The 22,385-nt window shown below is 34.6% G+C and overlaps 1 protein-coding gene across 3 annotated transcripts in view; it reads right to left on the minus strand.

Annotated features, from left to right (window-relative positions):
• The window catches only part of PTPN4 (protein tyrosine phosphatase non-receptor type 4), a 214,065-nt gene that overhangs the window by 142,406 nt on the left and 49,274 nt on the right, over positions 1–22,385 (minus strand). For all 3 annotated transcript variants that reach the window (XM_063092274.1, XM_063092261.1, XM_063092266.1), the window contains exon 2: positions 17,229–17,383. In XM_063092274.1, the coding sequence (XP_062948344.1) occupies positions 17,229–17,366 (138 nt within the window). In that variant the 5' untranslated portion in view covers positions 17,367–17,383. The remainder of the gene's footprint in view (positions 1–17,228; positions 17,384–22,385) is intronic.

Below are 22,385 nucleotides of genomic sequence, written 5' to 3' on the forward strand. Positions count from 1 at the left end.
ATCCTGAAGTTTTTCTCCCATGTTTTCTGCTAGGAGTTTTATAGTTTCAGGCCTTATATCCATTTTGAGTTGATTTTCGTATATCAGGAGAGGTACAGGTCTTGTTCCACTCTTCTACATGTGGATATCCAGTTTTCTCAGCACCATTTATTGAAGACACTGTCCTTTCCCCAGTGTTATGTTCTTGATGCCTTTGTTGAAGATCAATTTGCTGTTAAGTACATGGGATTGACTTCTGGGTTCTCTATTCTTTTCCCTTGGTTCATGTGGCTGTTTTTATGCCAGTACCATGCTGTTGGTTACTATAGCTTTGTAGAATTGAAGATAATTGGTATTAATTCTTAAAGGTTTGGTAGAATTCAGCAGTGAAGCCATCGGTCCTGGGCTTTTCATTGTTGGGAAACTGTTGGTTACTGCTTCAATCTCATTGCTCACTATTGGTCTGTTCAGGTTTTCCATTTCTTCTTGGTTTAGTCTTGGTAGTTTGTATGTGTCCCAAAATTGATCCATTTCCTCCGGGTTTTCAAACTGATTGACATATAGCTGTTTATAATAGTCTCTAATGATTCTTTGTATTTCTGTGGTACCAGTTGTGATGTTTCCTTTTTCATTTCTGATTTCTGTCATTTGGGTCTTCCTACTTCTTTTCTTAGTCTAGCTAATGGTTTGTCTATTTTGCTTATCTTCTCAAAAAAACTTTTTGTTCTATTCATCTTTTGTATCATTTTCTGGGTTGCTATTTCATTTAGTTCTGCTCTGATCTTAATTATTTCTTTCCATCAACTAATTTTGGAATTGGATTGTTCTTTCTTGTTTTCTAGTTCTTTGAGGTGTAAAATGTTAGGTTGTTTATTTGAAGTCTTTCTACTCTTGATGTAAGCATTTATTGCAATAAACTTCCTTCTTAGTACTGCTTATGCAGTATCCCACAGGTTTTGGTGTGATGTGTCTTCATTATCATTAGTTTCAATAAATTTTTTGATTTCCTGTTTAATTTCTTCTTCAGCCCATAGGTTGTTCAGAAGCATGTTGTTTAATTTATATGTATTTGTATACTTTTCTGAAGTTTCACTTGTTATTATTTATAGTTTCAATCTGTTGTGGTCTGAAAAGATACGTGAAATTTAACAAATTTAACAAAATTTCAAAAATTTAAAATTTAAAATTTAACAAATTTTTAAAAATTTGTTCAGACTTGATTTATGACCTAACATGTGGTCTATCCTGTAAAATGTTCCATGTGTTGATAAGAAGGTATATTCTGAAGTTGTATATGTAATGTTTTGTAGATGGATGCCAAATCCAATTGACTAAAGTGTAGTTTAAGTCCTGTGTTTCTCTGTTGATTTGTTGCCTAGATGATCTATCCAACATTTAGAGAGGGGTATTGAAGTCTCCAACTATTACTGTACTAGGGTCTATGTCTCTCTTTAGATCTAATGGTGTTTGCTTTATATACCTAGGTGCTCTGATGCTGGGTATGTATATATTTATGATTGTTATATCTTCTTGCTGGATATATCCCTTTATCATTATATAATGACCTCCTTTATCTCTTTTTATGGTCTTTGGTTTAAAGTATTTTGTCTGATAGAATAGCTACTCCTGCTTGTTTTCAGTTTCAATTTGTATGGCATATCTTTCCATTCCTTCACTACTAGTCTGTGTGAATCTTTACAGGTGAGGTGAGTTTCTTGTAGGTAGTATTTAGTTGGGTCTAGTTTTTTTTAAAATTCAATAAGCCACTCTATGTCTTTTGACTAGGGAATCCAATCCATTTACATTTAGGGTTATTATTGAAAGGTCCTGTCTTACTCCTGACATTTCACTGGTTTTCATTTGGTTGTTTTACATATCTTTTGTCCCTTTCTTTCCCTTTTATTGTTTGTCTTCAGTGTTTGTTGGTTTTTGAGGTGGTCTTTCTCTTTCTTGATTTTGTATCTGCTCTACCAGTGGATTTTATTCTTTATTGTATATTCATGGTGGTGATTGTCATTTTTTGGATTTCAGATGCAGGACTTCCTTGAGGATTTCTTGTAGGGCTGGTCATGTGGTGATGAACTTCCACAGTTTTTGTTTGTTTAAGAAATACACTATTTCTCCTTCATTTCTGAAGGATAGCGAAGGCTGTACACTCTTGAGAAGCAACAGTAGAGGCTTCATACTGTGAGGGAAACAAGACTCTACTAAAATAGTTCAGTAAAATCACTGAAAAAAATACAAAAGCAAGCAAGAACATTGACATGCCTTGGAAGGAAAGATCAGACTAGCTACAATATATGTATTATCTAAAATGTCTAGTTTACAGAAAAACATATAAGACCAGCAAAGAAAGAGAAAAGTGTAAACTTAAGTGAGGAAAAATCACAGGTTACGGGAACTGACTGTGAGAGGACCTACATGTCTGATTAAATAATCCTACAAAGCAGCCATTGTAAATATGTTTGCAGAAACAGAAAACCACGCTTAAAAAATAATGAACTGTATGATGACAATATCTCAAATATAGGATACAAAGAGATAGAAATTATAAAGCAAAAACAAATGGTTTTTAAGAGAAAAAACTGAAAAGAAAAATGTACTACAGGAGCTGAACAGTAAATCTGTACTGAAGAAAAAAAAATCAGCAAACTTGGAAGCAGATCAATGGATTATGCAATCCTAAGAATACAGAGAAAAAAGAACAAAGAAAATTAACAGAGCCTTAGGGAAATGTAGGACAGCATTAAGCACACCAGTGCATGTGTAATGACAATACTAGGAGGGGAGGAAAGAGAAAGGAGCAGAAAAATTTATTCAAAGAAATATGGGTGTAAACTTCTCAAATTTGGTGACAAACACTAATCTATCCATGCAAAAAGCTCTATGAATTCCAGGTACAATAAATGCAAAGAGATCCACACCAAAAAACATTACAGCAAAATACTGAAAACAAAGAATATCTTGAAAGCAGCAAAGGAAAAATGACTCTTCATGTAAAAGGAAACCCCAGTTAAATGAATAGCTCATTTGTGGTAAGAAACAACAGAAGCTAGGAGGCAGTTAGATGACATATTCAAAGCACCAAAAAAGACAAAAATGCCAACCAAGGATCTTGTACCCAGAACATTTTTCAAAAATGAAGAAGAATATATTCCCATATAAACAAATACCAAGAGACGTTGTCAGCAGACCCACCTTAGAAGAAATACTAAAGGAAGTTCTCCAGGGCTGAAAGCAAGGGACCTCCCCAGATAGTAATATGAATCCAAAAAATGAAAACCCCCAAAAATCAAGTATAGGTAAACATATAACCATAAAAAGATGCACACACATCTTGTTTCCTTTTTAACTGATTTAAAAAGCAACTGCATAAAACAATATGTATATACAGTCATCCCTTGGTGTCCATGGGGAACTGGCTCCAGGACAGCCAGTGTATACCAAAATCCATGAACACTCAAGTCCTGCAGCTGGCCTTGAGGAACACACAGATGTGAAAAGTCAGCCCTTTGTATATGCAGGTTCCATATCCCACAAATACTTATTTTCATTCCACATATGTTTGAAAAAATTATACATATAAGTGGACCCACACAGTTCAAACCCACGTTGTTCACAGGTCAACTGTAATTTTATTGGTGGGCTAACATATAGAAATGTTATATATTTGACAATAATAACACAAAAGAGTGGGGTGGATATCAAAGCTGTATTGGCCAATGTAAATGATACCATATGGTAATTTGAATCCACAAGAAAAAATAAAAAGTACCAGAAATGATAAATATGAGGCTAATACATCAAATTCTATATATGTATACTTGCTCTCCTATCACCTTCTTTAATAGATATAAAATAACATAAAGTAATAATTACAAAATAGATTTTGGGGTTTGTAATTATATAGATATAATAAATATAAGGATAACAGCACAAAATGGGGAAAGAGGTGAGCTTTATAGAGTAATATTTCTGTATCTCACTGTAATTAAATTAGTATAAGCCTGAAGTTTTTTTTTTTGGCAGCTGGCTGGTACAGGGATTTGAACCCTTGACTTTGGTATTATCAACACTATGCTGTAAACAACTGAGCCAACTGGCCAGCCAAGTCTGAAGTATTCTGATAAGTTAAGATGCATCTGATAAGTCCTATAACACCAGAAAGAAACTAAAAAATATGTTTTAAAATATGATTAAAAATGAAATAAAATAAAAACAACAACAAAAAAGAAAAAAATGTCATTAAAGGCATTCAAATATTACACACACAAAATGCACTTAATGCAAAAGAAAGCAGTAAAGGAGGAAAAGAGGAACAAAAAAGTCATGCATTATACAAAAAAAGTACAATGATACAAACATAAATCCAACTACATCAATAACAACATTAACTGACATAACAACACCAACAAAAAATAAAAAGGCAGAGACATCAAACCGTAAAAAAATAAGATACAGCTATATGCTGCCAACAGAAGACACACTTTACATTCAAAGATACAAATACAATGAAAGTTAAAGGATGAAAGAAATATATCATACAACTATCTATAACCATAAAAAAGCTGGAATGGTTATACTAAAATCACACAAAATAGATTTTAAAACAAAAATGTTACTAGAGAAAAACAGTGACATTTCATAATAAAGTGTTGTTCCATCAGGAGATATAACCATTATAAAACTATACATTACCTGAAAACAAAGCCTCTATATACACAAAGCAAAAACTGGCAGAATTGAAAGGAGAAATAAACAATTCGACAATAATAGTTGGAGACTTCCATACTCAACTTTCAATAATGTATAAACAATAAGGCAGAGATAAATAAAGAAAGAAGAACTGAACGACGCCACAAACTAATGAAACCTGACAGGTCAGATGGAACACTCCATCCAACATAACAGAATGTACATTATTCTCAAGTGCATATAGAATATTCTCCAGAAAAGTATATGCTAGGCCATAAAATAAGCCTCAATAAATTTTAAATAACTGAAATCATACACAACACATTCTCCAACAACAAATGGAAAGAAATTAGAAATCAGTAACAGAAAAGAAATTGGGGAAATTCACAAATATGTGGATATTAAATACCACACTCCTAAATAACCAATAAGTCAAAGAAGAAATCACAAGGTAAACTAAGAAATACTTTGAGATGAATGAAAATGAAGATACAACAAACTACAACTGAGGGGATGCAGCTAAATCAGAGGAAAATTTATAGCTGTAAATGACTATAGTTAAAAAAAAAAAAGAGAGAACACATATAAAGAACTGTATCTTTTACCTTAAGACACTGAAAAAAGAACCTAAATCTAAAGCAGAAAGAAGGAAAATATTAGAACAGAAATATATAAAACAGAGGATTATGAAACAGTAGAAAAAAAATCAACAAAACTGAAAGTTTTTTTTTTTTTAAGACTAGCAAAATTGATAAACCTTTAGGTAGACTGAGCAAGAAAAAAGAATAAAGACTCAAACTATTAAAAATCAGGAATAAAAGAAGGCACACTAATACTGAACAACAAAAAAGCTTTTAATGGAATATTATGAGCAAATGCATGACAACTTAGATGAAATGGACAAATTCCCAGAAACACAGAAACTACTGAAACTAAGTCAACAAAATTGTATACTTAGTCAACTAAGTATACAAAATTGTGAAACTTAATGCCACTGAATTGTATACTCAGAAATGGTCAAAATGGTAAAAACTTTGTTATGTATTATTTTACCACACTAAAATTTTTTTTTAAGATTTAAGAAAATGGGCAAAAGATTTGAACATAAGTAAAAAAGGACCAAAAAGGTTATGTCATAGATGATCATGACATTAATCAAGAAGAAACAAAGAATAAAGTTTGATGAGGAGATGACAATTAACTGTTTTGGGATATGCTAAATGTGAAATATTATTCTGGTTACCTATTGCTGCCTAACACCCCACATAAAAACTGCATTAAAACGATAACAATAATTTATTTTACTAAGAAATTTGGGGTTTCGCTGGGCTCAAGTAGGTAGGTCTCACTCAGTGAATCTCATGTGGCTGCAGTAATATGGTAGCTGCGACAGAAATTACCTCGGAGTCATCTTCACTTATATGTCTGATATCTAGTCTGGGAAGACAAATGGCTGGGGCTCCTCAACTATCTTTCTCTCTCTGTGTTCTCTCCATATGGTCTTTCCACATGGTCTCCACACAGTGGCCTCAGAAGACTTCTTACACAGCAACTAAAATTCACTCCCAGAGCACCAGCAGAAGCTGAATGATCTTTTCTAACCTAGTCTGGAAAGTCATGCAACATCTCTTTCAATAGATTCTATTGTACAGGTGGTCACAAAGGTCCACCAAGGTTCAAGTGTAGGGAATACAGACTCCACATCTTGGTAAGAAATATTTCAAAGATTTAAACGTGGACATGTTTTAAAACCACCATAAATACCTTTAGAATCTTTAGCAGACACCGAGTTCGAGTTGTGGAAAGATACCAGGTTTGAAGATAATAGATTTGACAATCTTCAGCAACCAGGAAAAAATGACAGTGAAAGACACAAAAAATAGTGGTAAATCCTCAAGGAGCACTAATATGTAAGGAATAGATAAAGTCAATCCAAAATGTGATCAGAGAGATAAGAGATGAGAGCTTTCCTTGAAATAGGAGAGGTAACAGTTCTAAAAGCTACTAGAGATCAAACAAAATGAGCATTGATAAACTAATGAATTCCTTAAGTAGATGATAATCACTGAGGAAGCAGTTTCAGTAGAAGAAAGAAGATTGAGGCAAGATTGCAGTAATACTAGATGCTTGATTACAAAGTGGGTAAGGTAACTCTTGCTATATTCCCCTAAAAACATGTAAAATAGAAATGGGGTGAGGGACTTCAAAAATACAAGGGTATTCCACAAAGCCTGTGGAAAAATAGAATCAAAAAATAATATGAATCATTCCAAAAACTTTTTGAAGACCCTTGTAAAAACTTGATTTTAATGCAAATATAAGGATGTGATTTTAAATTTCACTGCAAACAACTATCCACTTTTGTTGTTAAGGAAAAAGAATTAACAACTTACTATTTAAAAATGTTTAAACCTTCTGTTAAATGTTATGGATTGAACAAGTGTACTTTTACTCCTTCCTGAAAGGAGTAAATTTGAGAGGAAAATGAAAAAAGATATTAAAAACATAAAAACCATAAGAAAAATGAAAGGAGAGGACATCAGCTAAAGACATATTAACACATTCTGGAAGATGGAAAGCAGAGCTAAATATCAAATGTAGAAAGGAACACCAACAAGAAGCAAGTCAAATACACAGAAAGGCTCAGACATTAGAGGCGCAAGTATCAGAAAAGGCAAGATAAAGCATGAGGACAAAAATAGGAAGGCACGTGGTTGAAAATCCATGTAGGGAATACTTATGTCCCTCAATTCTCAATCCCATCTATAAGAGCTAGATAATGACATCTCCCTTGAAGTAGCCCAAGATAAACTAACATGGCTTCAACTCTAGGGACACTAAGTATAGTGGAAGAGGGGTAAAGAGGGTCATATTGGTAACTGATAGCTTTCATGAACAATCTACGTGAACTTTCAAAAGAAGAGAAAACATCCTTAAGAGGTCTAGAAACAAACAAATTTTTAAAAAAGTCTAGAAACAATACGTCATGTATAAATAATAAGGAATTGGAATGGTATCAGACTCCTCAACAGCAACATTAGTAGAAGAATACAATACTTTCAGAATTTTGAGATTACTTCTAATCTAAAATTCTCCACCCAAACTAACAACTAAATCTAAGGGTAAAACTTAGACATTTTTAGATACATAGGATATAAAGAAAATTTACCTTCCATACACCTTTTTATGAGAAATCTCTTGGAGCATGTGCTCTACCAAATCAAGGGAATATACTAAAAAAGAGGAAGAGATGGTGGTCTGGTTTGAATGTATGTCCGTCCCAAGATTCCTATGTTGGAACTTCCTAAGATATTAAAAGGTGGGGCCCTTTAGGGAAGTGATTAAGTCATGAGGGCTCCGTCCTCACCAATAAGATGAATGCCCTTATAAAAGAGCTCAAGGGAACTAGTTAACCCCTTCCATCTCTTCAGCCATTGAGGACACAGCAACAAGGCACCATCATTGAAGCAGAGACCAAGCCCTCACAAGACCCAAACCTGCTCGCACCTTGACTTTGGATTTCCCAGCCTTCATAACTGCGAGCAACAAATGTGTAATGTTTATAAATTACCCAGTCTAAGGTATTTTGTTACAGTGGCAGGAATGAACCAAGACAAGTAGCAAACAGAAAATTCTAATACCTGAGAGAAATGAAAGGAATTCCCTAGATGATGGCAATGCGCGAGTCTAGCTGTGCACTAACCGTACAGAGGAACCAGTTCAAAACTTAAAGCACCTCAAAAAGTTCTTGGACAGATTTTTCTAAAAAGATGAATTTGGTAGAATATCTGATGTGAATAATATATTAAGAGGGGATTCAGAAAATTATTGAAGAATTTGGGGATAATTAATGAAATATACATGAAACTAATCAGAAAAGAAAAAGAGAGTGGAGAGCAAATTAACAACTCTAGGAAAACAAAAAACATTTCACACAAAAGGAAAAAATTATGATGTGCTTTGTGGCTCAGCTGTGAATAGCATTTATATATACATAAAAATGTACACACAGAATACTAATATAAACACATTGTATAAATCAATTATATTGGTGAAATGAAAAGTGGGAGTTAGGGGTAAAAGAGAACTAAATTCTCATATTTCTTAATGGGAAACCGATAATGTCTAAAACTGAAAAATTAAGTAGTAGCAAAACACACACACAGCATGCAAAAGATATACAGGTAAATTCCAAAAGAATATTCTAAAAGAATTAAACTGGCTGTTTCTAGGGAAATGCAATGTGGGAAGGGACAGAGACAGCCAATATTTTGTAATATATCTTGTAACACAGGAAGAACTATTTGACTCTTTAAATATATATATATATATATATATAAAATTTGAAAAGACAAAAACTAAAAATCTACAGAAAAAAAACTAAGCATATCCAAAAAAAGAAGGCAATAAATAATTCTAAGAAGAGCAAAATATAATCATAGTATACTCCTTGGTTTAGTAGTGCTTAGTAGTAAATTATCTGCATAATTCGAAAAACTAAACAATTACATTGATTAAAGTAGAAATGGCTAACTGCCTACTCCATATCTATTTTCTCTTATTTCTTTAAAATAAAATGCCAATATTATTTGGGGTCACAATGAGAATATCTAAAATACCAGCCTTGCACCCCAAATGAAGGCATGTGGCTAAATTCTGGCCAGTAAGATGTAACTAGAAGCCATGAGGCAGAACCTTTAGGAAGACTCCTCAAGCCTGAGCAAGAAAACTGGCATTTGTCCTTTTTGTTTCTCCATCCTCCTTTACCACCTGCCTGAAAACTTACATGACTGCTAGAGCTCAAAAAGTTTTCTTGGGAGAGATGACATTCATCAAGATGGTGGAATAGATGGTCCACAGCATCACTCTCTCTCACAACTAATCAATTTACAACTATTAAAAAGCAAAGACTACCAACTGGGACTGCTGCAGCTCAAGGGAAGAGGAGAAGAGACCAGCAGAGTTCACAAAGGCAGGAAAAGCTGGGGTGAGAGGAAGAGGGGACCACTCTGTCATTTTGAGCCCTGGCTGCTTCAGGGATGGACCTATGAGGAGTGACTGGAGAAAGCTGTAGCACATACAGCAGAAGCTGGCAAAAGCCAAAGGTGAGCCCTATGTGTGAAGTTGCTTAAAGTCTACAGGAGAGAAGAGGGCCTTGACCAGCCCTCAGGCCACTGACACCACTCATAGGTTCCTGAGGATCTGTGTAGAAGCAAGGAGTCAGGGCCGACCAAAGAAAGGAACCATCCAGAGGCCAGTGAGTCATCATGAGGGACCCGTGCACAGCCTGGCCCCCATGGTAATCATTTGGAGTGGGGGTGAGGGTAAGGATGGCTTGCCAGGGGAACATTGGGGTGCAGTGTGGGCAGCTCATTTGCCTCCCCATAGGCATAGGGCCACTCAGTGGAGACTGGTCAGGGTGATAGAACTGCAGAGGGTAGAGTTTGTTGAAAAGACTCAGTCCCAGGCCAGAATTTCCACACAGCCCAGGTATATCTGAACTCACAAGACCCGGAAGGGATTAAAAGGCCAATAATTAAAATCTGAACCACAAGAAAAGCCTTCCTCAGAGAAACAGCAGGAAAGATACAATTCAGCTCAACCACAGAGCTCAAGTTCTGGTCCCCACATGATGCCCCTAATTTTGGAATTAACCAAAGGATAACAAATTAATTCCAATGCAGATGTTAAGTGATGGCAGTAGATAATAATCCAACACAGAACTGGGAAAAAAAAAATCATGGCCCAGAGACAAAGCTCTGATATTAACCAGTTGAGGTCTAACACCACCAAAGAACACATATAAAATCTACAAGATGTAGCAGTCTCCTCAAATGATCAGGCATTGATGTAAAGACACACAAATCAAAAAAGAACAGAGAAATACACCACCACTAAAGGAAACAAACAAAACACCAGCAATAAACCAAGAGGAACAGCAGATTTGTGAAATGTCTGACAGAGAATTCAAGCAAATACAAATAGAAAATTAAATGATATCTAGAAAACAATCCAGGAGCACAACAAAAAAACTGAAAAAGGAATTTAATCAATATTTTTTTAAAAATAGAAATTCTAGAAATAAAGAATACATTATCTGAACTGAAACACTTAATAGAAAACTCTTAACAGCAGACTTCATCAAACAGAGGGAAGAATCAGTGAGCTTGAAGATAGAACATGTGAAATTATCAAGTTAGAGGAACAAAAAGAAAAAAGAATAAGAAAAAAATGAAACAGAAATACAGCAAATATGAGAGTCCCTCAAGTGAAATAAGTTCTGCATAACTAGCACACTGGAAGGAGACAAAAAAGGAAGAGATATAGAAAGCACATTCAAGAAAATAATGGCTGAAAATTTCCCAAGTATGGAGAAAGATGACAACATCCAGGTAAAGAAAACTCAGAAGTTGCTGACCAAATTCAATCTAAGGAGGGACACCTGAGACATATTATAATCAAATTATCAAAAATCAAACACAAAAAAAGAACACAGAAAGCAGGAAGAGAAAAGAAACGTATAACTTTCAACAAAGACCCAATATATCTCTCAGTGGATCTCTCAGTAGACACCCTACCAGCCTTCAGAGAATGGGATGATAAATTCAAAGTGCTGAAGGAAAAAGACTGTCATCCAAGAATTCTATATCCAGCAAAACTAACCTTGAAATATGAAGGAGAAATAGTCTTCCCCCAAAAAACAAAAGTTAAGGGAATTCATCAACACTAGACCTACGTTACAAGAAATGCTAATGGGACTTTTTCAGCCTAAGAGAAGATGATGCTAAAGAGTAGCAAGAAAAGATTTGAAGGTACATAAATCATCAGTAAAGTTCACAGACAACCTCAGAATACTCTGATGTCGTAATACTCTGATGTCAACCGCTCACATCCTTAGTATGAAGACTAAAGGACAAACCTAACAAGGCAATAACATATGGCACAACCATATAAGAGACAAGAAATATTAAAAGATGTAACTTGAAACAACAAAAAGTGGGGGGGAATGACACCAAAGCATAGAATTGGCTTTGTTTTTTTTTCTTTTTTCTGAGATATCAAAGTTAAGTTGTTTTAGTCTAAAATAATCTGTTATAACTATAACATGGTTTTTGTAAGCCTCATGGTAACTGTAACACAAAAGCCTATAAGAGACATACCAAACATAAATAATGAGAAATCAAAATACACTGCTAGAGAAACCACTTAATCATAAAGGAAGACAGTAAGATCGAAAAAAGGAAAAAAGGATCAATAAAACAACCAGGAAAAAAAAAGGAAAATGGCAGTAACAAGTCCCTATATATCAATAATGACTCTAAATGCAAATGGATTAAATGCCCCAATTAAAAGACAGAGTGTTCCAATGGATTATAAAACAAGATCTAACAATACGCTGCCTACAAGAAACTCACTTTAGAAGAAGTAAAGAATATCTACTAAAGAAGTAAAGACTTTCTAGAGAAGTCACACACTATCTATAAAGACACACACTATCTGAAAGTGAAGGGATAGAAAAAGATATTTCATACAAATGGAAACCAAAAAAGAGCAGGAGTAGCTATACTTAGATAAAACAGACTTCAAGCCAAGGAAAGTGAAAAAAGATAAGGCAGATCATGATATGTAACGGCTCTAAATATATGCACCAAACTTACAAAAAGCAATTACTCTTAGGCCTAACAGGAGGAATAGACTCCAACACAATAGTTTGGGACTTTAATACCCCACTTTTAGCAAAGGACAGATCAGCCAGACAGAAAATTAACCAGGAAACATCAGAATTAATATCTATTCTAGGCTGACTAGATCTACATAGAATATTTCATCCAACAGCAACAGAATACACATTCTTCTCAGCAGCACATGGAATATTCTCTAGAATAGACCATTTATGTTGGGTCACAAAACAAAAGTCTCAACAAACACTTAAAAATCAGAAATCATATTGGCTAACTTGTTCGGCCCCAATGGATTAAAACTAGAAATTAACAACAAAAGGAACATTAGAAAATGTATAAAAACATGGAAATTAAACAACATGCTCCTAAGCAGTGAATGGGTCAAAGAAGAAATCAAAAAGGAAATTTAAAAATTCCTGGAGACAAATGAAAATTAATACACAATATAGCAGAACCTATGGGATGCAGCAAAAGCAATTGTAAGAGGAAATTTTATAGCAGTAAGTGCCTACATCAAAAAAAAAAAAAAAAAAAAAAGACTTCAAATAAGCAACCTAACTTACATCTCAAAGAACAAGAAAAATAAGAACAAAACAAATCCCAAACCAGTAGGAGAGAAATAACAAACATCGTGGCAGAAGTAAATGAATTAGAGATTTAAAAAACAATACAAAAGATCAATGAAACAGAGTTGGTTTTCAAACAGATTAACAAAATCAATAAAGCTTTAGCTAGACTAACAAAGGAAAAAAGAGAGAAGACTCAAATAATATCAGAAACAAAAGAAGAGACATTACAATGATACCACAGAAATACAAGATCATAAGAGACTACAACAAACAATTATATGTGAACAAAATGGAAAACCTAGAACAAATGGATAAATTCCTGAGCACACATAATTTGCCAGTGTTGAATCATAAACAACCAGAAAACCTAAACAGACCAATAATGAGTGATAAGATTGAAGCAGTAATAAAGTCTCCAGACAAAGAAAACCCAGAACCAGATGGCTTTACTGCAGAATTATACCAAACATTTAAAGAGGAACTAATACCAATTCTTCTCAAACTCTTCCAAGAAATGGAAGAGGAGGGAATACTTCCAAACTCATTCTATAAGGTCAAAATTATCCTCATATGAAAACCAGAGAAAGATACAACAAGAAAACTACAAACCAAAATCCCTAATGAACATAGATGTGAAAATCCTCAACAAAATACTAGCCAACAGAATCCAACAACACATTAAAAAGATCATTCACCATGATCAAGCAGGTTTCATCCCAGAGATGCAAGGTTGGTCCAACATACACAAATCTATAAATGTGACATATTACACCCACAGAATGAAGTGAAAAACAAAATGATCACTTCAATAGGTGCAGAAAAAGCACCTGATAAGATCCAACACCCCTTCATGATAAAAACACTCAACAAAATAGGTATAGAAGGAATGTACCTCAACACAATAAAGGCCACATACATGACAAACCCACAGGTAATATAAAGAATGGACAAAAATTGGAGGCTTTTCCTCTAAGATTAAGAACAAGACAAAAATGCCCATTTTCCCAACTTATTTAACACAGTACTGGAAGTTCGAGCCAGCACAATAAGGAAAGAGAAAACAATAAAGGGCATTCAAATTGGAAAGGAAGAAGTCAAACTATCCCTATTGTAGGTGACACAATCCTATACAAGGAAAACCTCAAAGACTCCACTAAAAATTGCTAAATTAATAAATGAATTCAGTATAGTGGCAGGAAACAAAATCAATACACAAAAATCAATAGTCTTCCTACACTCCAATACTGAAATAGCTAAGACCCTGTACAGCTAAAGCAATCTTGAACAAAAAGAACCAAGTTGGAGGCATCGCATTTCCTGACTTCAAAATATACTGTAAAGCTATACCAACTCAAAGAGCATGGTACTCGCATAAAAACAGACGAATTAACCAATGGAATAGAACAGGGAGTCCCAAAAAAATGCACTTACAGCCAACTGATTTTTGACAAAGGTGCAAAGAATATACAGCGGGGAAAGGAGAGCCTCTTCAATAAATGGTGCTGGGAAAACTGAATATCCACATGCAGAAGACTGAAACTAGAGCCCTATCTCTCACCATACAGAAAAGTCAACTCAAAATAGATTAAATATCTAAATTTAAGATAAAAAACTATGAAACTACTAGAAGAAGACATAGAGGAAATGCTACACAACATAGAAGTAGGCAGTGCTTTTTTGAGCAAGACTACAAAGGCCCAGGCAGCTAAAGCAAAAATACACAAAGGGACTACATCATCCTACAAAGCTTCTGCACAAAAAGAGACACTATCAACAAAGTGAAGAAACAAGCTACCGAATGAGAGAAAGTGTTTACCAAGTACATATCAGATGAGGGGCTAATATTCACAATACACAAGGATCTTAGACAATTCAACATCAAAAGAACAAATAACCCAATTAAAAAATGCGCAAAGGACCTGAAAGAAATTTATTTCTCAAAAGAAGACATACAAATGGCCAAAAAGCACATGAAAAAATGCTCAACATCACTAATCAGAATTGCAAATTAAAACCACGAGATATCATTTCATTCCACTTAGAATGACTTCAATCAACAAGACAAAAAATAACAAAACTAGCAAAGATGCGGAGAAAAAGGAACTCTCCTACATTGCTGGTGGGAGTACAGCCACTGTGGAAAACAGTATGGAGGTTCCTCTGAGAACTAAAAATAGATCTACCCTACGACCCAACTATCACTCCTGGGTTATATACCCAAAGGAAATGAAATCAATATATCAAAAAGACACCTGCACTCCCATGTTCACTGTAGCACTATTCACAATAGCCAAGAGATGGAATCAACCTAAATGTCTGTCAATGGATGAATGGGTAAAAAAAACCAAACAAACTGGGATATATATACACAATGAGATACTACTCAGCTATTTAAAAAAAAAAAAAAAAGATATCATTTGAAGCAACATGTATGGAACTGGAAAATATCATGTTAGGTAAAGTAAGTCAGGCACAGAAAGACAAATACCACACGATATCACTCTTATGTGAAACCTAAAAAAAAAAAAGTGATTCTTATACAAGTAGAGAGTAGAATATTGTTTACCAAAGGCAGCGGAGGTGAGGGTGGGAGTGGAGGGGTGGAGGAAGAGGGTGGACTAATGGGTACAAAACTATGGTATCTACCCTAACTGAATCATCGTGCAGTATATGCATGTATTGAAAAAAACACTGTCCCCCACAAATATGTATAAATAAATGTTAAAATAAATAAATACAACGGGAAAAATTTTTCAAAAAGACAGAAAAAAAAATTTAAGCTTAATTAAGAAACTGGTAAATAAAGAGGATTAATATATTACTTAAAGATTTCAAAGTATAGAAGTACCCAGGTAATATAGCAGGAAGCAGATGAAGTGTCATCCTGGAGACTTGGAAATGAGAAATGAGGAATTCTAGTTTGAGTATGGACTACTATTAGGTACTATTATTTTCATAATGTTGACTTTTAGGTTGTGAAACTGGTACTATAGTAAATTAGGAGATTCTCAGGATGCTAAAATACTTAAGAGAGAATTCTACCACTTATTTGCAGAAGATTCAGGAAAAAACAGCACATAGAAAGAAAGAAAGGTAAAGCAAATGTGAGAAATATTAACACCAGGTCAATACAGGTAAAGGATATGATATAGTGTGGATATGTTGCCCCCCATCCCCAGCTCATGTTGAAATCTGATCCCCAATGTGGCACTGTTGGGAAGTGTTTGTGTCACGGGGTGAATCTCTCATGAATAGATTAATGCCCTCCCTGGGGGTGGGGGTTAGTGAATGAGTTCTCGCTCTGTTAGTTCCTGTGAGAGCTGGCTGTTTAAAGAAACTGGCAACTCCCCCCTCTCTCTCTTTTGCTTCCTCTTGCCATGTGATCAATCTCCTTGTACCCACTGGCAGCCCTACCATTTTCTGCCATGACTAGAAGCAGCCTGAGGCCAGCACCAGATACAGCTGTCCTAGAATCCTAAGACAAATAAACCTTTTATCTTTATGAATTACACAGTCTCAGGTATTTTGTTATAACAACACAAAAACAGACTAATACAGTGTATGTGGGTTTTCATTTTACTGTTCCTTCACCCTTTCTATAGGCTTGAAATTTTTAAAATAAAAGGGGAAAATGCATCCTTGCATGAATCAAGACATGTATAAGAATGTTTAAAGCAGTATTGTTTGTAAAAGCCCAAAGTGGAAACAAACCAAATATAAACCAATAGTAAATTGGACAAATAGATGGATAAGTAAATTGTGGCATATTCATTAAAAAGGGTACTATACAGCAATGAAAACGAACTAACTACTGTTAACACACCACATGGGTGAAACTCACAGATAACAATGAGCAAATGAAGCTAGACACAAATAGAATGAACGAATAGTTGTTGAATAAATATTTCAGACAATACTCAGATAAGATCAAGGCTGTCATTTATCTTTGTTTAGCAAAAGTTTTATTCACTGACAGTACACGTAAGATTACAATGGAAATGTATAAATTATTTAGGAGAACAAATTCCTTTTAGATACCCTCAAGCACGTTTATATAAATCACCCACATACTACTGATCTGCTCTACTAATCACAATGCACTGTTGGTATGTCACAGTGTCCAGTAAGCAACACTTTTTAAAGGACCCAGTGAATGTGCACCTACTATGAACTTGCATCTAAAAGACTTTAACTGAATGAGATCTTTCAAACTGTACAACTTAACAATTCTAGTTTTAAAACATATCTAAATTCAGACTTATAAACAGAGATTTTTTTTTTTTAAAAGACATAAAATACTTACATTAACTTTGAAAGCTTGTACAGTGTTATCCAGAAGAAGGATGTTGCAAACCACCTCAGTATGCTGTCTGTCTCGGGCCAGTTCTGATGCTCGTACATTGTAGGTTCTGCCAGCAGGCAATCGGAAACGTGAGGTCATTACTGTGCATACAAGGTCTAAGTTTAAAAAATACAAAATGTGCTAAATAAAAGAACAGTGGAAGATACAACATAGTTTAAAAGACAAAGTTATGTTTAATTAAAACTCAGGTAGAAAACAGTTACAAAAACTACAGAACTGAAATTAAAAAATAGACAAATCCATAATTACACTAGAGAAGTCAATCCCCTTTCCTCAATAATTGATACAACTAGATAAAGAAATTAGCAAGAATATAGGAGAATTTCACAATAACACAAACAGGATTTAATGAACATTTGTAGAACACTCTACCACCAACAACAAAATACACATTATTATGCACTGATAAGTCCACTGAACATTTACCAAGAGAAACCATATCCTGGGCTACAATACAAATCTAACATATTTAAAGAAGTGAAATTATGCAAAGTGTGTTCTCTGAGAACAATGGAATCAAACTGGAAATCAAAAACAGAAAGAGATTTCCTGATGGAAAATCTCCAAACACATGAAAACTAAACAACAGCTTCCAATAATCTATAGGACAAGGAGGAAATTTCAAGGGAAATCAAAAGATACACCAAATTGAATAAAACTGAAAATATGACATATCAAAATTTGGGAGACACAGCTAAAGCAGTGCTGACAGGGAAATTTATAGTACAGAAAATAGAAAATGTCTCAAATCAAATCAATATTCTAAACTCCCTCCTCAAGAACCTAGACAAAGAAGAGCCAAATGAACAACAGAAGGAAGAAAATAACAAAGAACAGAAGTCAATGAAATTAAAGACAAAAAGGGAGAAAATCAAAGGAGAAAAAAGCTAGTTATTTGAAATGATCAATAAGCCCGATCAACCTCTAGCAAGACTAACAAAGAAAGAGAGAAAAGAAAAATTACTATCATTAGGAATGAAACAGAGGATACCACCCAGACCCTATAGACATCAAAATGGCAATACTACAAACAACTTACACATAAATTTGACACATTAAATGTACCAATTCCTCAAAAGGCACAAACTACCAGAATTCAACCACTATGAAATAGATCATTTAAACAGCCCTGTAACTATATAAAAATTTGAATTTATAATTTTAAAACTCCCCCAATAGAATCTTCAGACCCAAAACATTTAAGGAAAAATCAACACAACTCTACACAACTTCTTCCAGAAAGCAGAAGAGGAGGGAACACTTCTCAACTCATTTTATGTGGCCAGTATTATCCTTACGGAAAAACACAAAGACACAAAAAAGAAAACTACAAATAATATCCCTAACAAAAATCCTTAACAAAATATAAGGAACTAGAATTGAGCAATATACCAAAAGAACTGTATATCATAACCAAGCAGGTTTTATTTCAGAGATGCAGCAAAGCTCATTCAATAACACAACAATCAATTAATGTAATCCACCATATGAACAGACTAAGAAAGAAAAATCACATAATCTTTCAATCAATACAGAAAAGCATTTGACAAAATTGACCACCCATTCATGAGAAAAATTCTTAGAAAACTAGAAATAAAGGGGACCTTCCTCAACATGATAAAGAGCATCTACAAAATAATCTACAGCTAACATCATACTTAATGACTAAAGCCTGAATGCTTTCCCCCTAAAATCAGGAACAGGTCCAGGAAGGACGTCTGCTCTCACCATTCTTATTCAACATAATGTTGGAAGTCCTACCCAGTGCCAATAAGGTTAAAAAGAAAAGAAAAGAAAAAGGAACATAGGAAGAAATAAAACTCTTCCTATTCACAGATGACATGTGTCTATGTCATCTGTGACACAGAAAATCCCAAGGAAAATCCTAACGAATCTACAAAACCACTCCTAGAAGTAATAAGCGAGTTCAGCAAGGTAGCAGGATACATCAACATACAAAAAGCAATTGAAGTCATATCCATACATGCTGGAAATAAGTATGTTGAATCAAATTTAAAATATAATAATATTTGCTACTGCTAAACAAAAAATCAAATACTTAAATGTAAATCTAACAAAACATGTACAGAAATTCTATGCCAAAAACTACAAAATGCTTATGAAAAAAATCAAAGAATATTTAAATAAATGGAGAGACATAACTGTGTTCATGAATTGGAACACTCAACATAGTAAAGAGGTTAGTTCTCTCCAAATTGATATACAGGTAATTTCTTTCAAAATCCTATAAAGTTTTTTTTTGTAGACATGGATATTATTCTAAACTTTATATGGAAAGACAAAAGAATCAGAACAGCAAAAACAATTTTGATAGTGGGAGTCACTCCCAAATTATATGATTTACTATACAGCTACAGTAATCAAGACTATGTGGTTATGACAGAGGAAGAGACAGTGGAACACAACAGTGTTCACATACAAGTGTAGCCAACTAATTGTTAACAAAGATACAAAACAATTCAAAGGAGAAAGGATGATATTTTTAACAATATACAAAGCAATTCAAAGGAGAAAGGATGGTATTTTCAACAAATGATGTTGAAATAATTATATACTGAATAAAAAATGAACCTCAACCTAAACCTCACACCTTACACACAAAATTGCTCACTGAATCAGATTTATTATTTTTTTTATTTTTATTTTTTTAAATTTTATTTTGTCGATATACATTTTGGCTGATTATTGCTCCCCATCACCAAAACCTCCCTCCCTTCTCCCTCCCCAATCCCCCAACAATGTCCTTTCTGTTTGCTTGTCGTATCAACTTCAAGTAATTGTGGTTGTTATATCTTCTCCCCCCCCCCCCGGTTTTGTGTGTGTGTGTGTGTGTGTGTGTGTGTGTGTGTGTGTGTGTGTGTGTGTGTGAATTTATATATTAATTTTTAGCTCCCACCAATAAGTGAGAACTTGTGGTATTTCTCTTTCTGTGCCTGACTTGTTTCACTTAATATAATTCTCTCAAGGTCCATCCATGTTGTTGCAAATGGCAGTATTTCATTCGTTTTTATAGCTGAGTAGTATTCCATTGTGTAGATGTACCACATTTTCCGTATCCACTCATCTGATGATGGACATTTGGGCTGGTTCCAACTCTTGGCTATTGTAAAGAGTGCTGCGATGAACATTGGGGAACAGGTATACCTTCGACTTGATGATTTCCATTCCTCTGGGTATATTCCCAACAGTGGGATAGCTGGGTCGTATGGTAGATCTATCTGCAATTGTTTGAGGAACCTCTATACCATTTTCCATAGAGGCTGCACCATTTTGCAGTCCCACCAACAATGTATGAGAGTTCCTTTTTCTCCGCAACCTCACCAACATTTATCGTTCATAGTCTTTTGGATTTTAGCCATCCTAACTGGGGTTAGATGGTATCTCAGTGTGGTTCTGATTTGCATTTCCCGGATGCTGAGTGATGTTGAGCATTTTTTCATAGGTCTGTTGGCCATTTGTATATCTTCCTTAGAGAATGCCTACTTAGCTCTTTTGCCCATTTTTTAATTGGGTTGCTTGTTTTCTTCTTGTAAAGTTGTTTGAGTTCCTTATATATTCTGGATATTAATCTTTTGTCAGATGTATATTTTGCAAATATTTTCTCCCACTCTGTTGGTTGTCTTTTAACTCTGTTAATTGTTTCTTTTGCTGTGCAGAAGCTTTCTGGTTTGATATAATCCCATCTGTTTATTTTGCCTTTGGTTGCCCGTGCTTTTGGGGTCATATTCATGAAGTCTGTGTCCAGTCCTATTTCCTGAAGTGTTTCTCCTATGTTTTCTTTAAGAAGTTTTATTGTTTCAGGGTGTATATTTAAATCCTTAATCCATTTTGAGTTGATTTTAGTATACGGTGAGAGGTATGGATCTAGTTTCATTCTCCTGCATATCGATATCCAGTTATCCCAGCACCATTTGCTGAAGAGGCAGTCCCTTCCCCAGTGAATAGGCTTGGTGCCTTTGTCAAAGATCAGATGGCAGTAAGTGTGTGGGTTGATTTCTGGATTCTCTATTCTATTTCATTGGTCAGTGTGTCTGTTTTTATGCCAGTACCATACTGTTTTGGTTATTATAGCTCTGTAGTATAGCTTAAAGTCAGGTAGTGTTATGCCTCCAGCTTTATTTTTTTTGCTCAGCATTGCTTTGGCTATGCGTGGTCTTTTATTGTTCCATATAAATGTCTGGATAGTTTTTTCCATTTCTGAGAAAAATGTCTTTGGAATTTTGATGGGGATTGCATTGAATTTGTATATCACTTTGGGTAGTATGGACATTTTCACTATGTTGATTCTTCCAATCCAAGAGCATGGGATATCTTTCCATCTTCTTGTATCCTCTCTAATTTCTCTCAGCAGTGGTTTGTAGTTCTCATTAAAGAGATTTTTCACCTCCTTGGTTAACTCAATTCCTAAGCATTTTATTTTTTTGGTGGCTATTGTAAATGGGCAGGCTTTCTTGATTTCTCGTTCTGCATGTTCACTATTGGAGAAAAGAAATGCTACTGATTTTTGTGTGTTGATTTTGTATCCTGCTACTGTGCTGAAATCATTTATCAATTCCAAGAGTTTTTTTGTAGAGGTTTTAGGCTGTTCGATATATAGGATCATGTCATCTGCAAACAGGGACAGTTTGACTTCATCTTTTCCAATCTGGATGCCCTTTATTTCCTTCTCTTCTCTGATTGCTCTGGCTAGTACTTCCAACACTATGTTGAATAGGAGTGGTGAGGGTGGGCATCCTTGTCTAGTTTCTGTTCTTAAAGGAAAAGCTTTCAGCTTTTCCCCATTCAGGATGATATTGGCAGTGGGTTTGTCATATATGGCTTTAATTATGTTGAGATACTTTCCCTCTATACCTAACTTATAGAGGGTCTTTGTCATGAATGAGTGCTGAACTTTATCAAATGCTTTTTCAGCATCTATAGAGATGATCATATGGTCCTTGTGTTTGAGTTTATTAATATGGTGTATCACATTTATTGATTTGCGTATGTTGAACCAACCTTGCATCCCTGGGATGAATCCCACTTGATCGTGATGAATAATTTTTCGTATGTGTTGCTGTATTCTGTTTGCTAGTA

Source organism: Cynocephalus volans, chromosome 1, assembly GCF_027409185.1.
Source record: "Cynocephalus volans isolate mCynVol1 chromosome 1, mCynVol1.pri, whole genome shotgun sequence".
NCBI lineage: Eukaryota > Metazoa > Chordata > Mammalia > Dermoptera > Cynocephalidae > Cynocephalus > Cynocephalus volans.